Here is a 21975-nt window from a genome sequence, read left to right as displayed (position 1 = left end):
TTATGACTGGCCCGATGAGTGTTGGAAGTATTTTGGTCAGCTCCTTCACAGATGTGTTTTCTAGACATCAATTTTCTGTGTTTGCCATTTCCACGTACCTTGTTGTGGAATCTCCAATCAATATGCAGTCTGTTTTCTGTGTGAAGTTAGTATTTTTCTTTCCAACAGTTCTGGGGCTGTTTGTTTTTGGATTAGGCCGAGTCTGCCGGTTCTCACCACAGTCTTGTGGCCTTGGTGAAATAGCCTCGCTAGCTGTACCACTAGCCTTCTCAGTAGCCGTCATGTTAGTCTAAAATATAAGCAGATGTTTTGTTTTTTCTTCTCTTGATATTATTTTTATTCAGTGTTTTAACAGATACAAACAAAGCAGACAGGACAGACAAAATCAAGACATCACAGCGACAAAAATGTAAAAATATATACCCTCCCCCCTCCCAAAATAAATAAAAAATAAATAAAAACAAGACAACCAGTCACTCCTTCGTGTCTCTTACCAGTGTTAGACATGGACATATCAAATCAGATATTGAGAATATATATCTATAATAGACATTCAGTCAACATAGTCCAGTTATAGTCTTTGTACAAAATACCATCACGTCATCAAGAGTCCCTTTAGTTGATGTTTATAGAGCAATGAGCCGGGGGAAGAAACATCACACAACAATCACATAGCAAAAACAAAACACACAAAAATAAAAATAGTGCTCTATAAGTTCACATTGTTTTAGATATCTACAGTGTATGTAGTCGTTTGTTAGTTTTAAGATAGATAGTCAAGAAAATGTTGCCAAATGTCTTTAAATTTGCTGGGTTGCCCTGCGTTCTCATAGCGTATTCTCTCCATGTGTAGCATATTAATGAGTTCTGTCAGCCAGGTTTGGAAAAGTGGTACTGTTCCACAGCATTAAAATGCATTTCTTTGCAATTACCATGCCATACTGTATAGTGTTATGGTTTGTAACCGACCCCAATCGCACAACACAAGACAGGTATGAGAGTAAGCCAAAACAGGGCAAATCTTTATTATAGAACAAAAGGCGGAACAGTCCCTTTATGGGAGAACACAAAAAACACTAGAGTCAAGGAAAACTGGAAAATGCGGCACTGTGCCTTTAAGAGGCGAACAGGCTAAGGGACTAGGGCTAAAGGACAGGGCCAGGGCTAAATGTCAAGGACCAGGACCAGGGGCACTGGAGAGGGGAACAGGGGAGAACACAAAAACACTAGAGTCAAGGAAATAAGGAAAATGCGGCACTGTGCCTTTAAGAGGCGAACAGGCTAAGGGACTAGGGCTAAGGGACAGGGCCAGGGCTAAATGTCAAGGACCAGGACCAGGGGCACTGGAGAGGGGAAACAGGGGAGAACACAAAACACTAGAGTCAAGGAAATAAGGAAAATGCGGCACTGTGCCTTTAAGAGGCGAACAGGCTAAGGGACAGGGCTAAGTGTCAGGGACAAAGGCTAAGGGCCAGGGCTACGGGCCAGGGCTGCTTACAGGGATGAGGACAGGGTTCCGACGGTGGAGGCCTGGTACGGAGACAGGGGCCCGACAGCGGGGGCCGGGCACGGAGACAGGGGCCCGACGGCGGAGGCCTGTCACGGGGACAGGGGCCCGACGGCGGAGGCCTGTCACGGGGACAGGGGCCCGACGGCGGAGGCCTGTCACGGGGACAGGGGCCTGACGGCGGAGGCCTGGTACGGAGACAGGGGCCCGACAGCGGGGGCCGGGCACGGAGACAGGGGCCTGACGGCGGAGGCCTGTCACGGGGACAGGGGCCCGACGGCGGAGGCCTGGTACGGAGACAGGGGCCCGACAGCGGAGGCCGGGGGGAAGAGGCGCCATCCTCCCGTGGAAATAGGGAGCGATGACGCGCCGGAGTGGGAACACTGGCAACCTCCCGTAGAGAATTAGAGAGCGAAGGCGGTGTCCCACTCCAGGCACGGAGATCCTCTTCCTCCTCCTCGGGGGGGCCGGGCATGGAGACTTGACTTGACTTGAGACAGGGGCCCGACAGCGGAGGCCGGGGGGAAGAGGCGCCATCCTCCCGTGGAAATAGGGAGCGATGACGCGCCGGCTTGACGTCTGGAGTGGGAACACTGGCAACCTCCTGTAGAGAATTAGAGAGCGAAGGCGGTGTCCCACTCCAGGCACGGAGATCCTCTTCCTCCTCCTCGGGGGGGGGGCACAGAGACTTGACTTGAGACAGGGGCCCGACAGCGGAGGCCGGGGGGAAGAGGCGCCATCCTCCCGTGGAAATAGGGAGCGATGATGCGCCGGCTTGACGTCTGGAGTGGGAACACTGGCAACCTCCCGTAGAGAATTAGAGAGCGAAGGCGGTGTCCCACTCCAGGCACGGAGATCTTCTTCCTCCTCCTCGGGGGGGGCCGGGCACGGAGACTTGACTTGAGACAGGGGCCCGACAGCGGAGGCCGGGGGGAAGAGGCGCCATCCTCCCGTGGAAATAGGGAGCGATGACGCGCCGGCTTGACGTCTGGAGTGGGAACACTGGCAACCTCCCGTAGAGAATTAGAGAACGAAGGCGGTGTCCCACTCCAGGCACGGAGATCCTCTTCCTCCTCCTCCTCCTCCTCGGGGGGGCCGGGCAACGCAGAACAAAGGGGTCCCAGGGGACCGGGGCGAAGAGATGCCATCCTCCCGTGGAAAATAGGGAGCGATGACGCGCCGGCTTGACGTCTGGAGTGGGAACACTGGAAAACCTCCCGTAGAGAATTAGAGAGCGAAGACGGTGTCCCACTCCAGGCAAACGGCGACAGGTGGTGATGGCTGGCACGTCATCTCACGCCGGAGACGCGGCAGGTGATGGTAACGTACAGGATGGTAACGTACAGAACTCCATGAACACAGAGTGAACACAGATACAGAACGACCCGACCAGGACTGGAAGGGAGGTCCAGGTATATAAAGCCCTCTGGGGCGCTAATCATAAACTATGACAGCTGCGTGAAGGTAGTCCAAGGGTGGGGGCTGGTGAAGAGTAGAGGAGAGTAAATCATCGCAAGGGTGGGGGCTGGTGAGGGAGAGTAGACAGGGAAAAGTTCAGGGAACAGGCGAATCCTCACTATAGTCTGTATCTCAGAGTAACCAGAAGAGATGACCCAGTGAGCCCTCAGCAGATTTACATCTGGTACAGAGTGGTGAGACTGAGGGGTATATTGAGTGCAATCTTGTACAAGAATAATGAAGTCAATGCATCACCTTAAATTGAATTAACTGATGTCTGGAATTAATAGAACAAGAGTGGATACTGCGGAGGCCCTCATCCCAGGTGTCTATTGGAATGTCCACCTGGATATCTCTCTCCCAGGACCTCCTCAAGCATTGTGTGGATGGAATATAGTGTTCTGCAAATGAGTCTACAAACTTGGATATCAGGCTTTTGGTATTGGGCTCTGTAGTCATGAGGAAGTATATCACAGCAATTGGTGTATACGTTTCAAAATTTGGAATATTTAAACCAACATAGTTCCTAATTTGTAAATATCGAAAGAAATGAGTGGGGGGGAGCTCATATTTATGCTGGAGTTGGGAAAATGAGGCAAAATGACCATCTATGTAAAGGTTTTCTATAGAGACTATTCCTTTTTCCTTCCATTTGAAAAAAAACATGGTCTGATTGTGAAGGGGGGAAAGCATGGTTATGACAGAGGGGCGTACAGATCGACGTCTCTGGTAATTTAAAGACTTTTCTGATCTGGTACCATATTTTCAACGAGTTCTTTATCATAAAGTTGTCTCTTATAGCGGCCCCAAGGGATATTTTTGTTGCAAAGAGAAGTGCTGGGAGAGAGATACTACTAGCATTCTGTTCTATGGCCAGCCATGCAGGGGTGGTAGTGGTGGTCTCTCCAGGGTATAAGTCCTGCCAGTAGACCAGAGCTCTTGCATTGGCTGCCCAGTAGTAGTGTTGAAACATGGGTAAGGCAAGGCCTCCCATATTTGTAGGCTTGCACAGGTGATTTTTGGAAATACGGTGTATTTTGTATCTCCAAATGAAAGGCATAATAAGAGTGTCAAGGGACTTAAAAAATGCTTTTGTTAAAAGAATTGGCAGGTTCTGGAACAGATATAGAAATCTGAGTAGAGTGACCATTTTTATTGCATTAATACGGCCTATCATAGACAACATGAGAGAATTCTCCATTTCTCTACATTACATTTCAATGTCTCTAACATTGGTTCATAGTTTAATTTATACAGGAGTTTGTGATTCCTAGGAATAACAACTCCAAGATAGTACATTTTATCTGTAATTCTAAAGGGCAGGTTCTGGAGGAATCTTGAATTCAGGCCGTCAGTAAGTGGCATAAATTCACTCTTTTGCCAGTTTATAGTGTATCCAGAGAGTCTGCCAAATCTTTCAACAAGGTCTAATAAAGGCGGTAGAGATTCTTCTGGGTAAACAATCACATCGTCTGCGTATAAAGAAATGTAGTGCTCAATTCCACCTAGTTTCACAGGTGTAATGGAAGGGTGGTTTCTAATGCTAATGGTGAGGGGTTCGATTGCAATGGCAAAGAGTAAAGGAGATAATGGGCAGCCTTGGCGTGTACTACGGTGAAGGGCAAAGGGTGGTGATTTATTGCAGTTGGTCAAGACTGATGCAGTGGGGTGAGAGTATAGCATTGCAACCCACGAAGCAAAGTCCCTGCCCCAACCAAACTCTTCTATCACAGACTGAATATAGTTCCACTCAACTTGGTCAAAAGTTTTTTGTGCGTCAAGGGCCAGGATAGCTGTGTTTATATCTTTTTTATATTTGCCATATGTGATGTTCAGTAGTCGCCGAACATTGAAAAAATAAAACCTCCCGGGAATGAAGCCGGTTTGATCAGGATGAATTATGGCCATTATACATTTATTGAGCCTGTTAGCTAGAATTTTGGTGAACACCTTTAAGTCGTTTCCAAGGAGGGCAATAGGGCGGTACGAGGAGGGGTCAGTTTCCTCTTTACCTTTTTTCAAAATTAAAGATATATTAGCTGTGTAGAGAGAATCAGGTAGGCATTCAGTTTGTATGGAATGTTTAAACATCCGCAACATTAAGGGAGCAACATCTGCAACATATTCTTCATAGAATTCAATGGAAAAACCATCAGGGCCGGCAGCTTTACCATTAGGGAAGCCTTTGATTGCTGTAAACACTTCCTGCAATGATATTTATGCATTCAGTGTATTACGTGCGGTTTTCGCTCAGTTTTGGGAGTGGTAGAGAGCGAAGGAAACTGCTAATGTCTGATTGGCTGGCAGTGCTCTGTGAGGTGTAGAGCTTCTCATAAAAGTCCTTAAAACATTTGTTAATTTCCTCTGGGCTGGTAATGAGGGACCCAAAGCTTAATTTTATCTTATGAATAGCTCTTTTGGCCTGGGTACCTCTCAGCTGACGTGCCAATAATGAGCTTGGTTTATCTGCTAACTCAAATTGTTTGTGCTTTATTTTTAATAACATTACACTTATTTGACTAGGAAGGATAGTGTTGTATTCATACTTGAGTTTCATAATATTACTTAAAGCAGGAGAGGATGGAGCATCTCTATCAGTGGCGGCTGCTGGATTTTTCTCCACTAGGGGCGCTATACCAAAACATTTTGCAAACATGTACCATGCAACCGACTCATGGCAAGACGTGAGCGATTCGACTCACGCTCACGGCAATGAATCGGCTCTTATGAACGAGTCGCTCAGCTGTTACTACAACAACACACAACAACCAGTCAAATAAAGTACAGTCTAATTCACAACTTGAAACACAATATATAAATAGAAAAGTTAGAAACAAAACTCGCTCCGTCTCCAAACACACGCAGAGAGAGAGAGAGAGAGAGAGAGAGAGAGAGAGAGAGAGAGAGAGAGAGAGAGAGAGAGAGAGAGAGAGAGAGAGAGAGAGAGAGAGAGAAGCGTTAGCTGAGTGGCTGAGAGAGAGGGAGAGAGAGAAGCGTTAGCTGAGTGGCTGAGAGAGAGAGAGAGAGAGAGAGAGAGAGAGAGAGAGAGAGAGAGAGAGAGAGAGAGAGAGAGAGAGAGAGAGAGAGAGATCGCGACTCACCAGCTAAGACAGAGTATTGCAAATCTACCTTGTTGTTGTTGTTAAATTGACAGCAGAGCAGGCAGCAGGGCTTGATAAAGTATATATCCACTCCATGGCATTGTCCATTGTGCATGTCCCTCCACACTGCATCCATTATTATAGCTTATAGCCAACAAGTACTGTGTGAGATAACAACAAATAGCTGCATCTCACAACAGCATAAACTCACTTTGTTGGTAAAGTGTATAATCCGCTGTTGATGATGTATATCCAGATCCAGACCACTGTCCACTGTCCAGACTGCATCCGATCCGCCATATAGCTTGTTAGCTGTTAGCACCACAACAAGACAGTACTTGATTTCTTTGTCCATTTCCGCGTCGAACAGACTGCAAACTACCTGGCGTTCTATCGCCATGCTCTAAGACAAACTCTAACCTTAACCAACTTTGAAAGAGTGCCTAAGCTTAACCGTCGAAAGAACTTGCAGTCACGCTCTAAGACAAATAGCTCGCATCTCAGTCACAACAACACAACTATCTTTACCACCAAGCTAGAATTGGAACATAGAAATTGGATTTGGCCAATCAGAGATCGTCTCCGCGAAATGCTGCTACGGAAAAAAAACTGACGTCGGCCAATCAGAGAGCGTCTCCGCGAAATGCGGCTACAGAAATTCTTGACGCTGCTGCCTAGACCGCTTCAAATCGCGCCCGGATTCCAACATAATAGTCATATTTCAACGCACAACGCGTTACGCACGGATTGGCTGCGACGGATAGAGCGATCAACCAGTGACCCGCACTCAGAGCGCTATTGCGTCTAGCCCGGGCCGAGAAATACAAAAAAATAAAAAAAAATAAAAAAAAGTATGTCACTTCCTGTTCAGGAAAACAATTTTTTTTTCTTCTTATTTTATATATTAACGTTATATTGTGCATTGGAAACACAAACATACTTAAAATGAGTAAATATTATTCATTTTAAACATGTTTATATTATTTATAGGGCTATAAAACAAAAAACAAAAACGTTTTTTTTCTTCTTCTCTCATTTAACAGGTGGGTCGGCGCCCTAGCGCCCCCGGTGGCGAGCCGCCACTGATCTCTATATGTCTTCTCAAGAACAGGGAGCAAAGTTTCAATTTCTAATAATCTTTTTCTGATATTTCTTTTTATTGCAGACTCATATGATATTACATGTCCACGTATAACAGCTTTAAATGTATCCCATAGGACTGAGTCAGATACATCTTTAGTGTCATTTAAACAGATATATTCTTTGACAATGGTAGAAAATCGTTGACAGAACTGAACATCATTAAGCAGAGTCGGATTTAAACGCTAGCAATACTGTGATTTTCTCACTCCAAAATCAATCGACACTGTAACTGGGCAGTGGTCTGAGATAAAAATATTGTGATATTTGGAGGAGATAATATTGGATGTTAATTTGGAATCCGTTTATGAAATAGTCTATCCTTGTATATGATTTATGTACTTGTGAAAAAAAGGAGAAATCTCTGTCTGTGGGGTGCTGTAGTCTCCAGATGTCTACAAGATTCAGTGATTTAAACAAGTTGTTTAATACTGTAGTGGAGTTAAGAGGAGTGGCTGGGCGAGAAGAGTGCCTGTCCATAAATGGGTCCAGAATGCAATTAAAATCTCCACCCACTATTAGATGTGTAGTTAAAGTCAGGTAATAGGTTAAAAACACTTCGAAAAAAACCAGGGTCGTCAAAGTTTGGGGAGTATACATTTAACAGGGTAACATGAAATGATAACATATTGCCCCGTGACAATCAAATAGCGGCCGTTGGGATCGGCTATGGTAGATATATGTTGGAATGGGATATTTTTGTGCATTAGTATAGCCACCCCTCGCGCCTTTGATGAAAAAGTGGATTGGTAGACCTGGCCGACCCAACCGCACCTCAGCTTGTGCACGTCACAGTGTTTAATATGAGTTTCTTTGAGAAACATAATATCAGCAGACAGCGATTTCAAGTGAGAGAAAACTGTCGATCGTTTAACGGGAGTATTTAACGCTCGGACATTTCAGCTGGCTAAAGTAATATTGCCATCCCGTATAGGGTTGATATTAGGAGTCGTCATAATCGGACTTTATAGCGTGAAATAGGACATCATGATCATGAACAATGTAAAAGAGCACAATAGCACACATAAACACATCCCATACCTCCCCATCCTCCCGCTTCCCCAACGAAGCAGGAATAGAAAAAAAAAAAAAAAGCATTACAGTACCTTTCTGAGGCTGCTGGGCAATACACAGAGTGGTGGTAGAACTAAACATATTGTTTAGGGTTCAGCTCAAATTCCAATCAAATAATACTAGTCGCTCTTATGTAGCTATAGGCAATGCAAAATAAATAAAGTTATGTCTCTGACCAGACCACGAAATTATAGTCTGGGAGTAAAAGGAATAATTATATATATATATATAATTGTATATTGTATGTATATATACACACACGCATATATATACATACAATACATACATATGACATACCCATCCGTTCGAGGGAATGCTTTGATAACGAAAATTAGACTTATATAATAATAATAATAGAAGTATTATAATAATAATTTAAAAGAGAATAGGCTATCTTCAGTCAGCCTTAATTTAGGCTATGGTCCTAGACCTAGAGCTGCATTTAAAGGGAAACAAATCAAGCATAGTCTATATTAATGAGAAACAATTAATTTATTTGTATTCTTATTCATTTACTATCCCCCCCCCCCCCCCCCCCCCCCCACTGGTAGTATATAAAAAAAATGGGGAAAAGGAAGGGATAAGCCGTGATGATGGTTAGGTAGACAGAGTAGTAGCTATCCCATCGATATACTGCTCTGCCTCCTGTGGGGATTCAAACGTAGTCTTTATTGTTCCATGCGTGATGATCAGGCGTGCTGGAAATAGAAGGCCGTGTTTGATTTTCGCATCTCGGAATTTCTTTCTTACGGCATCGAATTCTCGGCGTTGGCTTGTGACTTCAGCGGTGAAATCTGGATATATTCCGATCCGTGTGCCGTTGTAGCCCAGTGGGGACATGTTGCGAGATAGCCGCATTATCTGAATTTTCTCGGTGTCATGATGTATTCTGGCTATCATGGTGCGTGGCCGAGTGTTTGAAGACTGTCCAATTCGATGTGCTCGGTCCACTTTGACACCTCTGGGAAAGTTATCGGCACAGAGTAGTTTGGGTAGAAAATCAGCTACAAACTGAGTTGGGTGGCCTTTCTCTGTGTTTTCGGGAAGGCCGGTGATCTTTATGTTTTGTCTTCTGGAGCGCCCTTCTAGGTCATCCAGCTTTGATTTTAAGTTCTTGTTCTCAGCCATCAGGTTGTCATATTTTTGTTCAATATTGCAGATCCGAATTTCGTGGTCGGCGATTCCTTTTTCTGCTTCCTTTTTCTTCTGATAAAACGTGGGTAAAGTTTGATTTGTGCCTGCAGCGTCCCCACGCTCCGATGCAAGAATAGCATGCATTTCGCTATCTATTACGGCGAATTAGTGAGCAATCATGAATCATACATTTTGTCATTTTACGCATTATAAACGATGATGACGATACAGAAAATTGAGAAAAATAGAAATGCATGGCAAAAATAGCATTTATTGTCAGTATTTTAGAGACCCCCCAAAATTTCACAAATCATGTTTTCAGGGGAGCTGAAGCTCACCTAGCTCCCCCATGGTTCGCACCCTGGCTGCACTCAGTAGAAAGCTATCCGGCTGCACGCTAGCCTAGCTTAATAAATTAATGGAATTAGCCATTAGCCTAGCTTAAAACTCCAGGAGAGGTATTTTTGGCCAGCAGCTAGGCCAGCTGATCCGTATCCACTTCCATTCATTTGTGCTAAGCTAGGCTACCTTGCAGCTGAATCGCTTCCTACTAAATGCACAGAAAGGAAATTGGGGTATCTATCTTCTTTTCTGACTCTGGAGAAGACGGTAAACACATTTCCCATACTGTTGGCGTGTTCCTGTAAGTTTTCTACACTGTTGGACAGAGGAGAATGACTGCTTCCTAACACCTGTATTATCTCTCTATTGCTGCTTTTAGGTAGGCTGGCAATTGGGTATGCAATTATTAGCCATGCAACCATAGGCATATGTAGCAGCCTGAATATTCTACAAAGTATTCAGTAGTGCTAACTAACTGTTACTTTCCCTGTGTGTGTATAACATGTGATTAACAGTGTTCCTTTGGATAGCCTAACAGTGTTCCTTTGGATAGCTCACCCAGTCTAACGACGAGGTGAGGTGCTACTCTTTTCCGGCTGCAGTATGGATTACTAACAATAACATTGAGCCCTTTTCCCTTTCTGGAGCGGTCCTTGAGTGGGACCAGTGGAGGTTGTCAGCAGGGGGCGGAGTGGCAGTGGTGGCAGGTGGAGCGGTGGAGAGAAGCAAGCAACGAGGAAGAGGGAGTTACCTGGAGGCAAAGGGAGCAGGAAGCTCTCTTCGGCGTTGGACTTGGCCGCGAACAGTCGCAGCCACAGCAGGCGTGTGCTTTGGAATAGCCCCGTTGAAGAAGTTAATGAAGGAGAGCCCCGTTGGAACGAGCAGCGGGTGATGAGAAGTACTTGCTAGTGACGGGTTATCCTAGAAGTATCAGCGATAGTGTGTGAGTAAGAGAAACCGAACCGAATGACTAACGTCTAGAGTTAACGAGACTAACATCTAACGTTAGCGGGTTATAGTAGTTACTGTGTGCGGTGTATTAGTATGCTGCTAGCGGCTCCGTCTGACTTGAGTAGACTACCGGGCGCGCGGCGCTGAAGAGACCGGTGGTATAGCCAGCCACGTTGCGTTAGCAGTGTAACCGAGATAGCAGGAGGGTGCATCTAGACCCAAAGCTTAGCTGTGTTTAGGGTAGCAACAGTATTAGCTCGCGCAACAGAAGCAAGCCAGCAACAGCAGCGGTGGACGTCTCCCAGACGGTACAGAGGACGCCTCTTCCCACCAGCAGAGGACGCCATACAGCACGCTCCTCCAGCTAACCACTGCCTATGCTGTCCGCCCAGCCTGCTGGCTGTGCTCGCGGATCGCCGACGTCATCTTGTCACCTGGACGAGCGGTGACAAGAGTGGGTCCGCCATCTTGGCTAAGTACTAACGGTACCACGTGTATCAACAGCAACGTCCATTCAAGTGAACGCTAACAACCAGTGTCTAAGGGGTACCCCAAACAATTTAAGCCGGCTTAGGTTAGGTTTTCTTTTGGTAACGTGGGCCCACATTTACTTGGTTTTATTTTGTTATTTTGTTATTTGATTATTGGATTATTTCAGGCACGTGCACACATAGACGTGAAGGGGTGCCCGGGCACCTGCCTTTTTCATTTTTCATTAGAACGTTTTTTTTTTTTTTTTTTTTTTTTACTGTTGCACATATAGATAGACTGCCCTGCCCTTCCAAATGAAAGATGTCATGATAGAATCTAAATATTAGGTAAAGAAAGAGAGATAAATGCCCCTACCCCTCTCCTGGAACTGGAAGGACCTATTATTTACGCGCGCTGCCAGACGCCTGTATACTTTCCGTAGCCGCATTTCTGGCAGACGCTTTCTGATTGGCCGACGTCAGTTTCTACACTGGTTATTAAGCCTAGCCACTCTTCGAAGTAGGTTCAGGTTAGAGTTTGTCTTAGAGCGTGACGGCAAGTTCTTTCGATGGTTAAGCTTAGGCACTCTTTCAAAGTTGGTTAAGGTTAGAGTTTGTCTTAGAGCATGGCGATAGAACGCCAGGTAGTTTGCAGGCTGTTCGACGCGGAAATGGGCAAAGACAGACAGTAGACACAGCTCATCAGTACTTGTGTTGTGCTAACTGCTAACAATAAGCTATTTGGCTGGATGCAGTCTGGACAGTGGATATACATCAAGACAACAGTCTGTGACTGTGGGACAGTGGACATAATACTTCATCAAGCCCTCCTGACCTGGACCACGTTTCAACTAACAAGTGAGTTAATGCGGTCTCTCTCTCTCTCTCTCTCTCTCTCTCTCTCTCTCTCTCTCTCTCTCTCTCTCTCTCTCTCTCTCTCTCTCTCTCTCTCTCGCTCGCTCTCTCTCTTGCTCTCTCAACACAGCGTGTTAATTTCGGCATGCCGCCCACAGCTGTTGGTCTGGAGCGCATATTGTGTTATTAAAGGGACACTATGTAGTTTTGGTGACATCTATCGGTGAAACTGAATGTACCATAGACTTGTTTTAACCTAAAAAGATCGGGCTTGCGCGCTGTGCGCACTCGCATTGCATTTAATAATTGATGCCCTTTTCTCCTTTTTCGGCACCTGCCTTTCTAAAGTCCTGTGCACGTCCCTGGATTATTTGGTTCTTTGAACTCCCAATGTGTCTCTATTTTATGCCTGGGTTCCCCTAGTACAAGCGGGGTGTTTTACTGTATTGAGCACTCGGTGCCTATGGTGGGAAGAGCTTCCCCTACATTATAATAGCAAGAGCACTCAGTGCCATGTATTAATAAATGACAGTGTAATGGATAACATGCCCAGGCTTCTATATAAAGTAGACATTATCGGGATCATTGTGTGTGTCTGGTTCTTCCAATTACCATTAGCTATTCTAACCCTGGGTAAATATTGTGACTGCATAATTATTTAACCCTTACACCCCCTTTATAGAATAGCATTTGAAGGGTCTATACAGGTGGTCAAGGAAGGGTACTGCTTAAAGGGAAGCCCAATAATACTATTGAACTGACAGTCACTGGGTGTGGGAGGGCTGTCGGGGGTACTGGGGGAAGTGAGGGTGTGTGGGGAGCTACTGCTGACCGCCTTGGAAGGCGAGGGAGACCAGAGTACCAGTCCCCAGGTTAGTAAATCCTGGGCCCCATCCACTCCAGCTGCAAGCCCTCCAGAACGACGTTCCGGGCCAAAGACGGGGGTACTTATAGGTCCAATACTATAGTATCCTACTACCCAGTGTCTGTGTACTACTACTCCCACAAGCAGGGATAATCCACCCTTCTACATTTGGCGTCACAAACAGGATCAACATCCTACTCCACTTCCTTGACCGACCAGTAGAGAGACCATGACGTCCAAGAAAGGGACCCGCGCAGGCGTCGATCCGACAGCTGTTCGCTGGCCAAGAGCGGTTGAGCGCGTGCCTGGAACAAGCGCAGGAGTGGCAGGTGAAGTTGAAGGAGAAGCAGCTGCGGTGCGAACAGCTGGAAGGGCTGTACGGCCAGCTGGAAGGGGATCTTGACGAGCTGTGGGGTTGGCTGAGTGACCAGCAGAGCCACGGGGAGCAGCGGCAGCTGCTGTGTGACCTGCTGGAAGTAGAACTGGTGGTCAATACCAGAGAGCTGGAGGAGCTGCAGGAGAAGTGCCGGACTCAGGCGGCACTCCTGGAGCAGCAGGCAGAGGCAGTGAAGAAACTGGAACAGACCCGGGCCAGGGATCTGGAGGAGCTGCAGGAAAAGTGCCGGAATCAGGTGGCACTCCTGGAGCAGCAGGCCGAAACAGTGAAGAAACTGGAGCAGACCCAGGCCAGGGATCTGGAGGAGCTGCAGGAGAAGTGCCGGACTCAGGCGGCACTCCTGGAGCAGCAGGCCGAAACAGTGGAGGAGTTGGAGCAGGCACTCCAAGAGAAGCGTCGATCCCAGGCGGCTCTGGAGGAGCTGCAGGAGATGTACCAGACGCAGACGGCACGAATGACGACACTGGAAGAAACAGTGACGAGACTGGAACAGGAAGAGGCCATGAAGGAGTTGGAGCAGGCACTCCAAGAGAAGCGTCGCTCCCAGGCGGCTCTGAGGGAGCAAAGAGACGGCCAAGACGCCGTCACCGAAGTGAGGAAGGAGGGCACGGAGGCCGTGGAGGAGCTGACCGCCGCAGACCTCCTGGGCCGACAGATACTGGCCCTGGAAAGGACCCAAGCCGCCCTCGACGGAGGACGGACGTTTTTCGGCCAGACGATGGCGGCGATAAACGTGTCCGAGGAGGAGATGGTCCTGCCCCCCACGAAGGGTCCCGCCCCTTCCCCCGCTCCCGAAGCGCCGGGCCCGTCGGGATTCCGACCTGGACCGCAAAGGGCGATCGACGCCGTCGCAACGGGAGCCGTCGACCCAGTCGCGCACAACGGCTGGGTGGTGGTCCGGGTGAACGAAGTCCGGGCTCTGCTAGGCCCAGAGGGACGGACCAAACCGAGAGAGCCCGAAAGGAGAGGGCCTGCGGGGAGAGGGTCCAACAGGAGAGAGCCTGACCAGAGAGAGCCGGACCGGAGGGGGGCTGAAACGAGAAAGGCCGACCCGAGGGGGCCTGAACAGAGAGAGCCCGAACGGAGAGGGCCTGACAGGAGAGAGCCTGAAAAGAAAGAGCCTGACCAGAGAGAGCAGGAGAGAGAGCCGGACCGGAGGGGGTCTGAGACGAGAAAGGCCGACCAGAGGGGGCCCGAACAGAGAGAGCCCGAACGAAGAGGGCCTGACAGGAGAGAGCATGACCAGAGAGAGTCTGACCCGAGAGAGCCGGAGAGAGAGCCCAACAGGAGAGAGCCCGACAGGAGACGCGACAGGTCCCGGAGTGGGGGCCGAGACCGCGGGAAAGACAAACCCAGGAGACAGAAGAACTACAGAGGCTTCCGACCAAGGGGTTTCCCCCGTCCCAGACTGGTGCGAGACCGAGAGGAGAACAAAGAGAACAGGTCGGACGGAGGTCAAGGAGGAGAGGTAGAGTTGGTCCCCTCAGGTAATGAAACAATGTGTGAAACTGTGAGTCTAAGGACCGTTTTCATGTCATTAACCTGGTTTCATTGAGTAACTTGCAGAGGACTTGGCAAGTTTAAAGTGGGGGGAAATGTAGCAGCCTGAATATTCTACAAAGTATTCAGTAGTGCTAACTAACTGTTACTTTCCCTGTGTGTGTATAACGTGTGATTAACAGTGTTCCTTTGGATAGCCTAACAGTGTTCCTTTGGATAGCTCACCCAGTCTAACGACGAGGTGAGGTGCTACTCTTCTCCGGCTGCAGTATGGATTACTAACAATAACATTGAGCCCTTTTCCCTTTCTGGAGCGGTCCTTGAGTGGGACCAGTGGAGGTTGTCAGCAGGGGGCGGCGTGGCAGTGGTGGCAGGTGGAGCGGTGGAGAGAAGCAAGCAACGAGGAAGAGGGAGTTACCTGGAGGCAAAGGGAGCAGGAAGCTCTCTTCGGCGTTGGACTTGGCCGTGAACAGTCGCAGCCACAGCGGGCGTGTGCTTTGGAATAGCCCCGTTGAAGAAGTTAATGAAGGAGAGCCCCGTTGGAACGAGCAGCGGGTGATGAGAAGTACTTGCTAGTGACGGGTTATCCTAGAAGTATCAGCGATAGTGTGTGAGTAAGAGAAACCGAACCGAATGACTAACGTCTAGAGTTAACGAGACTAACGTCTAACGTTAGCGGGTTATAGTAGTTACTGTGTGTGGTGTATGCTGCTAGCGGCTCCGTCTGACTTGAGTAGACTACCGGGCGCGCAGCGCTGAAGAGACCGGTGGTATAGCCAGCCACGTTGCGTTAGCAGTGTAACCGAGATAGCAGGAGGGTGCATCTAGACCCAAAGCTTAGCTGTGTTTAGGGTAGCAACAGTATTAGCTCGCGCGACAGAAGCAAGCCAGCAACAGCAGCGGTGGACGTCTCCCAGACTGTACAGAGGACGCCTCTTCCCACCAGCAGAGGACGCCATACAGCACGCTCCTCCAGCTAACCACTGCCTATGCTGTCCGCCCAGCCTGCTGGCTGTGCTCGCGGATCGCCGACGCCATCTTGTCACCTTTTCTTTTGGTAACGTGGGCCCACATTTACTTGGTTTTATTTTGTTATTTGGTTATTTGATTATTGGATTATTTGGTTCTTTGAACTCCCAATGTGTCTCTATTTTATGCCTGGGTTCCCCTAGTACAAGCGGGTGTTTTAATGTATTGAGCACTCGGTGCCTATGGTGGGAAGAGCTTCCCCTACATTATAATAGCAAGAGCACTCTGTGCCATGTATTAATAAATGACAGTGTAATGGATAACATGCCCAGGCTTCTATATAAAGTAGACATTATCGGGATCATTGTGTGTGTCTGGTTCTTCCAATTACCATTTGCTATTCTAACCCTGGGTAAATATTGTGACTGCATAATTATTTAACCCTTACACCCCATTTATAGAATAGCATTTGAAGGGTCTATACAGGTGGTCAAGGAAGGGTACTGCTTAAAGGGAAGCCCAATAATACTATTGAACTGACAGTCACTGGGTGTGGGAGGGCTGTCGGGGGTACTGGGGGAAGTGAGGGTGTGTGGGGAGCTACTGCTGACCGCCTTGGAAGGCGAGGGAGACCAGAGTACCAGTCCCCAGGTTAGTAAATCCTGGGCCCCATCCACTCCAGCTGCAAGCCCTCCAGAACGACGTTCCGGGCCAAAGACGGGGGTACTTATAGGTCCAATACTATAGTATCCTACTACCCAGTGTCTGTGTACTACTACTCCCACAAGCAGGGATAATCCACCCTTCTACACATAGCTTTAGGGAGGGTTGCAGGGGACATGTCCCCCTCAATATTGAGAAGGTCAATTTAGCCCCCCTCAAAGAATATAGCAAATTTGAAAGACAACCCCCTCCTTAATTAAAATAATAAAAAAGAATAAGCCAAGGGAACATTTATATATCCTTCTTAACCCCCCCCAATGTTGCAAGCAAATCCTCGCCCTTGCATGCAACCCACCCTTTATTTTGTGTTCATGAGCGATTGCCTCAGCTGATAGAATTGTGCCCTTCCTGATGACTTGTCGTACAGAACTTGTAAGTCGCTTTGGATAAAAGCGTCAGCTAAATGACTAAATGTAAATGCCTTCAGACCAAAAGTATCAGGTGCACAGTGCCACCATTGCGACATGAAACAAAAAGATACGTTGATGATATATTGCATGAGAATATGACAGTAAACATCCAGCATTAGTTGTCAAAGGAAGGATAGAGAGGTACTGTAGAAACCTGTCAGAGCAACAACTCATGGAGACATTTCAGTGCAAAAACTGGCAACGTTGCAAATTGCATGAGCTTTTACTGAATTCAGTGGAATATACTGTATAACGAACCACACTTATTTATTATTAAGTATCTGTATAGAGCACCTGCACTGTGCGTGATCCAGGTTTCACAAGGTTCACAACTCAAAAGAAAGATAAAGAAAGAAAGGAATTTTCAGTTCAGTCATAAAAGTCTAGTTCAGTCATATCGTACCTCTTCCTTGGTCCTCTGGGATATGACTCGGAGCCAGTCTCCTATCATGCTGAGGATGGCAGCAAAGTAGGCCAGACCTACCAGAATCCAGAACCACACAACGGGCTTATAGTAGTCCAAGTAGTCTATCTCTGAACCACCTGGACAGAGAGAGAGGAGATTGGCATCAGCCATTGAAAACCCCATATTATGGGTCGACCAGCACCCATAACCCAGGCAGTGTGCTACACTCTACACACATTGATCTACAAGACCACAGGTAAATAGTTCAGATATACTCATATTTATATATTTTCCCCATCACACAGAACCAGCTAATATTGGTGCCTAGGATGCAGTTTGGAACATGTGTGCTCAAATAACTACATGGCCTGTTCAGGACAGACAGCGTGTTTTCTGTGAACATATACTGTTGACTACTGTTCATGAGTGTTGCATGCAGCGGCATGGTGTGACTTGACAGACATTATGCGTGTGTGTGCGCATGTACCTTCTGTACCTGCCACAAAGTCTCCAAACCCGATAGTGGTGAGAGTGATGACGACAAAATAGAGTGACTCCAGACCACTCCAACCCTCAATGTGCTTAAAGATGGCTGCTGGGAGGGCCACGAACAGCAGACAGCCAAACAACACAAAGAGAAGTGTGGAGATCACCCGAATCTTTGTCTGACTGATGTCCCAATCCTGGGAGGAGAGAGAGAGAGAGAGAGAGAGAGAGAGAGAGAGAGAGAGAGAGAGAGAGAGAGAGAGAGAGAGAGAGAGAGAGAGAGAGAGAGGAGAGAGAGAGAAAATAGAAGAGATGTATACAAATCTTATAAGGTTCTGATTTGAATACACATACAATTTGTACAAGGAATTTAGATAATGTGCCATATGTCTGAGCAACCAGTAATCAAACATATATAAATACATAGATGATGAGCGGGAGCCAGGCGTCATGGAGTAGAGACGTGTTTCACCGGCGCTCTCATAATTTTGCAAATCATACCTTTTTGACCCGAATAGTCTTTGATTTATTTTAGTTTTTTATTAAGGATTTCGACAGGTTAATTACTTTATAACTTTTTTACGGATATGGCAAGGAAGCGGGCTGCTGTGTGAGGCGTGGCGACACCAGCAACCGACAAGACACAGACTAGCTCTCCATGTGCGAGTACGGCCGCAGCTGGCACAGCTGGTGCTGAGCTAAGTGAGGCTAGCTTATCAGTCATTAAAAAACTCATAACGGAATCGATGGAAAGCCAATTCATAAAATACTTTGATTCATACCGACAGTCAGCGATGGAGGAGATAGAAACGGCTATTAAGCCGGTGATAGAGGAAGTGGAGACACTTCACACAAGATCCATGGCTAACGTTAAGGTAGGGTGACCATATTTTGATTTCCAAACATGCTGGCCCCAGCCTCGAGATACTTAATGATACTTTGCACAATCGAATCGCGCATGGCCACCTTTATTTCACATTATATCTTGTCTATGTGATGAATAAACCTATTGAATCTTGAATCTACTCAAAGATGCCTTATTGTTTTAACCTCTTAACATGCACCCAGAAAAGCGGAATTTCTTTTTACTTGAACTTGAGGACTGCATACTTTTTTTGCAAAGCTTATCTTTATACGTTATGCTTATAGCACATGCATACGCCTGGTCTCTTTTGAAAGATAACATTCTGATGAAATAGGGTAGCATAGGTCTGAACTTGAGTTGAACTTGAACTTGTGTGCTCACATTTTTCTGTAGTCGTTGCAATATCCCAAATGTAACCTCTTAACTCATTCAGCGGCAATCACAGAAAAAGGCGGGTTATTTCGCCAACTTTGGTTGTTTGTTCATTTTCCTTTGATCCCCGTTCTACACAGTCCCCCGGAGCCTCCTGGCATGACGTTGGAATTGTAATGACGATCGAAATCCACCAGGTGGCAGTATCGCCTACCTTATGCACATCATGGGCCAGCTATTAGTGTGTTATTAGTGCCATGCGTTGAGTGCCAATGACGAGAAATCTCGTTATTTAATCCATTCATTTTTCATCCATCCAGCCTCACGTTATCATTGGGACTGGCTCTGAGCTTGAAAAGGGCAAATACCGCCCACTATCGTCTCCCGGATGGTATTGCACCCATTGGAATGGAGTCAATGAAAATGCATGAGAAAAAAAACTCCGGGCTCCACATTTGACTTCTCAGGCATGTAACCTGAGACTAGTGCATCCACTGAGGACCCTCAGAGCAGCGTTGATTATGTGTTTCGAGGTATAATGTTGGATCAATAAACGTGATCGATATTTGGAATGGCGATCAGGAATTGGATTAATCTTTTTGCAGAACATCTGATCTGAGGGAATCTATTTTACCAGTTTTGGGGTAATCAGATGTTTTTTCACAGATTTCACAACATGTGTGTGTGTGTATGTGTGTGCGTGTATGACGTTAGCGCTGACCGGGTCATGGATAATTGATCTTTCAGCCCGCTTCTCTAGCGTGCATAAGTACACATATACTATCGATAATCTAGCGTTTATTTGAAAACGATTCATAAATAGGTCGAAAAATGACAACGTGTTTTGTGTATTCCACTAAAGAGCTATTTTCACGGATTTTTCTGGAATCACTAGAAATCTTCAAAACTATACTCCTATTCAAAACGGTATAAAGCGGAAATGTACCAATGAAAAAACAATCCGTTTCGTACATGTTGACTGCAAGCAAGTCATTGATAAGCGACGGGTGTATTAGACACATAACCATAATTTAAGATATAGTTTATGCGTTTGCAAATATCCCCGTCCTCTCATTGACTAAAGCGCTGGCATTCAAGCGATAAATCGCGCACCCCCTGCTGGCAACCAATGTGTTAAGCCCGGAGCCCTATTTTCTGAAAATCTGCCTACAATACATACCTAAGTAAATGGAATATTGCTCTACTTCTACAACGTCCATTTGCATGTTCTTTGTATCTAGGGACATCTATGGACGTCAGTGAATGTATTCCCAGTGTCAGAAATATTGTGTCTATTACTAGGCTTGCTTAAATTTTAATGAAACAAAGGAGAATATGAATTATGATTTTTCTTTGCATCTTTGACAGTGAATAACACCATGCTAAAAATTACCAGACATGAAGAACTGCCACTGAGCTCGTTCAGTACCTTCTTGAGAGCAGGTGTACAAAAAATCTAAGGAAATTAATAAAGGGAAGATGATTAAACAGAAGGTTTTGTAGATACAGTACTGAATGCTCCCATCCGGACCAATGCAATTTGAAATATTATTATAGAATATAGAATAGCAGGCCTATAAATTACCTTATTATAGCCAATTCGCACATTTATGGATTGTGCCAAATCGTATCTTTCAAATGGGCGAGTTCAATTTGGATTTAGTATCACCAGGCGTGCATGAAGAACAGAGAATGAAATTCAGCCATCTTGAAACAGATTTCAAATCTGATTGTTGCCAAATGCTCCAATATATGCCAATAACGTTCAGTTTTGTGGTATATTATCCCGAGTAATAAGAGATATTAAATAAATTCATACAGAAGTAATTAGCTTGAAGTCACCTAGAGCCCTTTGGGAAGTGTATTTTTTTTATTTATTATTCCAACGCTCATTGAAAGCTCTGGATGTCCTCTTCAAAATGGCGTCAAAATGACTACAATTACCGACGGTCAATTTTTCAAAATGGCAGACTTTCACGATCAAAACAACACAAAAACGAATACTAAAATTGCACTAATAACACTTCAACCTATTGGTAAACTAACGTATTGATGATAATATACATTATAACTGCTGTTGTGACATGGTTATGTTTATACTATACTTTTGAAAAATAAAACAAATTTTGTCAGACAGGATGGAGAGATTGATTTATGACGTGATGTCATCTGTGGTCCGCCGGCGGACCGCACAGGCGGAAGAAGTTAATGGTTCTATGACCCCAGTGGGAATCAGGGTGAATCTGACTATCCGTAGCGGATGGATCAGTGGGGCTAGAATGTGGGGTAAGTATAGGAAGCTGACCCTTAACACTTTCAGCGCCAGCCATTGCCCTTATCCCTGTAGCAAATTTTCACTGCGTCACTATGTTTGGAGAGCTATATTTATATCTATATTCTATATTATAGTTATGGAGACAATACTATGGTCATTTGACAGTCACTTTCTCCCGTCGAACATGCAATAAAGAGATACTTTTTTCATGTATACGTTTGTGCGTTATCCCGTGGTGAATATTGTATAGTTTAGGAGTGATCTGGGCTAATTCCAGAAAAGCTGAGTTATAGGGCACTATGTGAATTTTGCTGAAGTCATTGGCGTTTCTCGCCTGGACACGCTCCTATTTCCAAATCAAATGTATATAATAGGTATTATGTTTCATCATGAATGCATCAAAGGCGGGGGGGGGTAGTTTTTTGATGCTCTGATCGCCATCAATGGCATTCGTTTTGAACACCACACACGCTGATCAGCTGGATAGATATGAAATCATTGTAGGATCAAGGTGGAATTGATGTCAGATAGTCCTTACCTTTGATCGGGGGTATTCCACAAAGAATATTTCAATTGTCTGAGCGCAATTTCCAGTATTGGTGTCCATCGGGTCTCCGACATAATCCGGCACAACACATGCATCAAGGGGCCATGGACGCCTTCCAATGTGATCGG

At 46.1% G+C, this 21975-nt stretch overlaps 1 protein-coding gene across 2 annotated transcripts in view; it reads right to left on the bottom strand.

The window, feature by feature from the left end:
- The window catches only part of kcnk2a (potassium channel, subfamily K, member 2a), a 216288-nt gene that overhangs the window by 14219 nt on the left and 180094 nt on the right, over nucleotides 1–21975 (bottom strand). Inside the window, exons 7-8 of one of the 2 annotated variants that reach the window (XM_084337527.1) lie at nucleotides 17790–17985; nucleotides 17300–17439 (exon numbers count right to left, since the gene is read on the bottom strand). In XM_084337527.1, the coding sequence (XP_084193653.1) occupies nucleotides 17300–17439; nucleotides 17790–17985 (336 nt within the window). The remainder of the gene's footprint in view (nucleotides 1–17299; nucleotides 17440–17789; nucleotides 17986–21975) is intronic. The other variant, XM_084337528.1, reaches the window with a different exon arrangement.

This window comes from Notolepis coatsorum (genome assembly GCF_963971535.1).
Source record: "Notolepis coatsorum genome assembly, chromosome: 20".
NCBI classification, from domain to species: Eukaryota; Metazoa; Chordata; class Actinopteri; order Aulopiformes; family Paralepididae; genus Notolepis; species Notolepis coatsorum.
The sequence above is the reverse complement of the archived record's forward strand: the minus strand, read 5'-3'. Positions and strand labels throughout refer to the sequence as shown.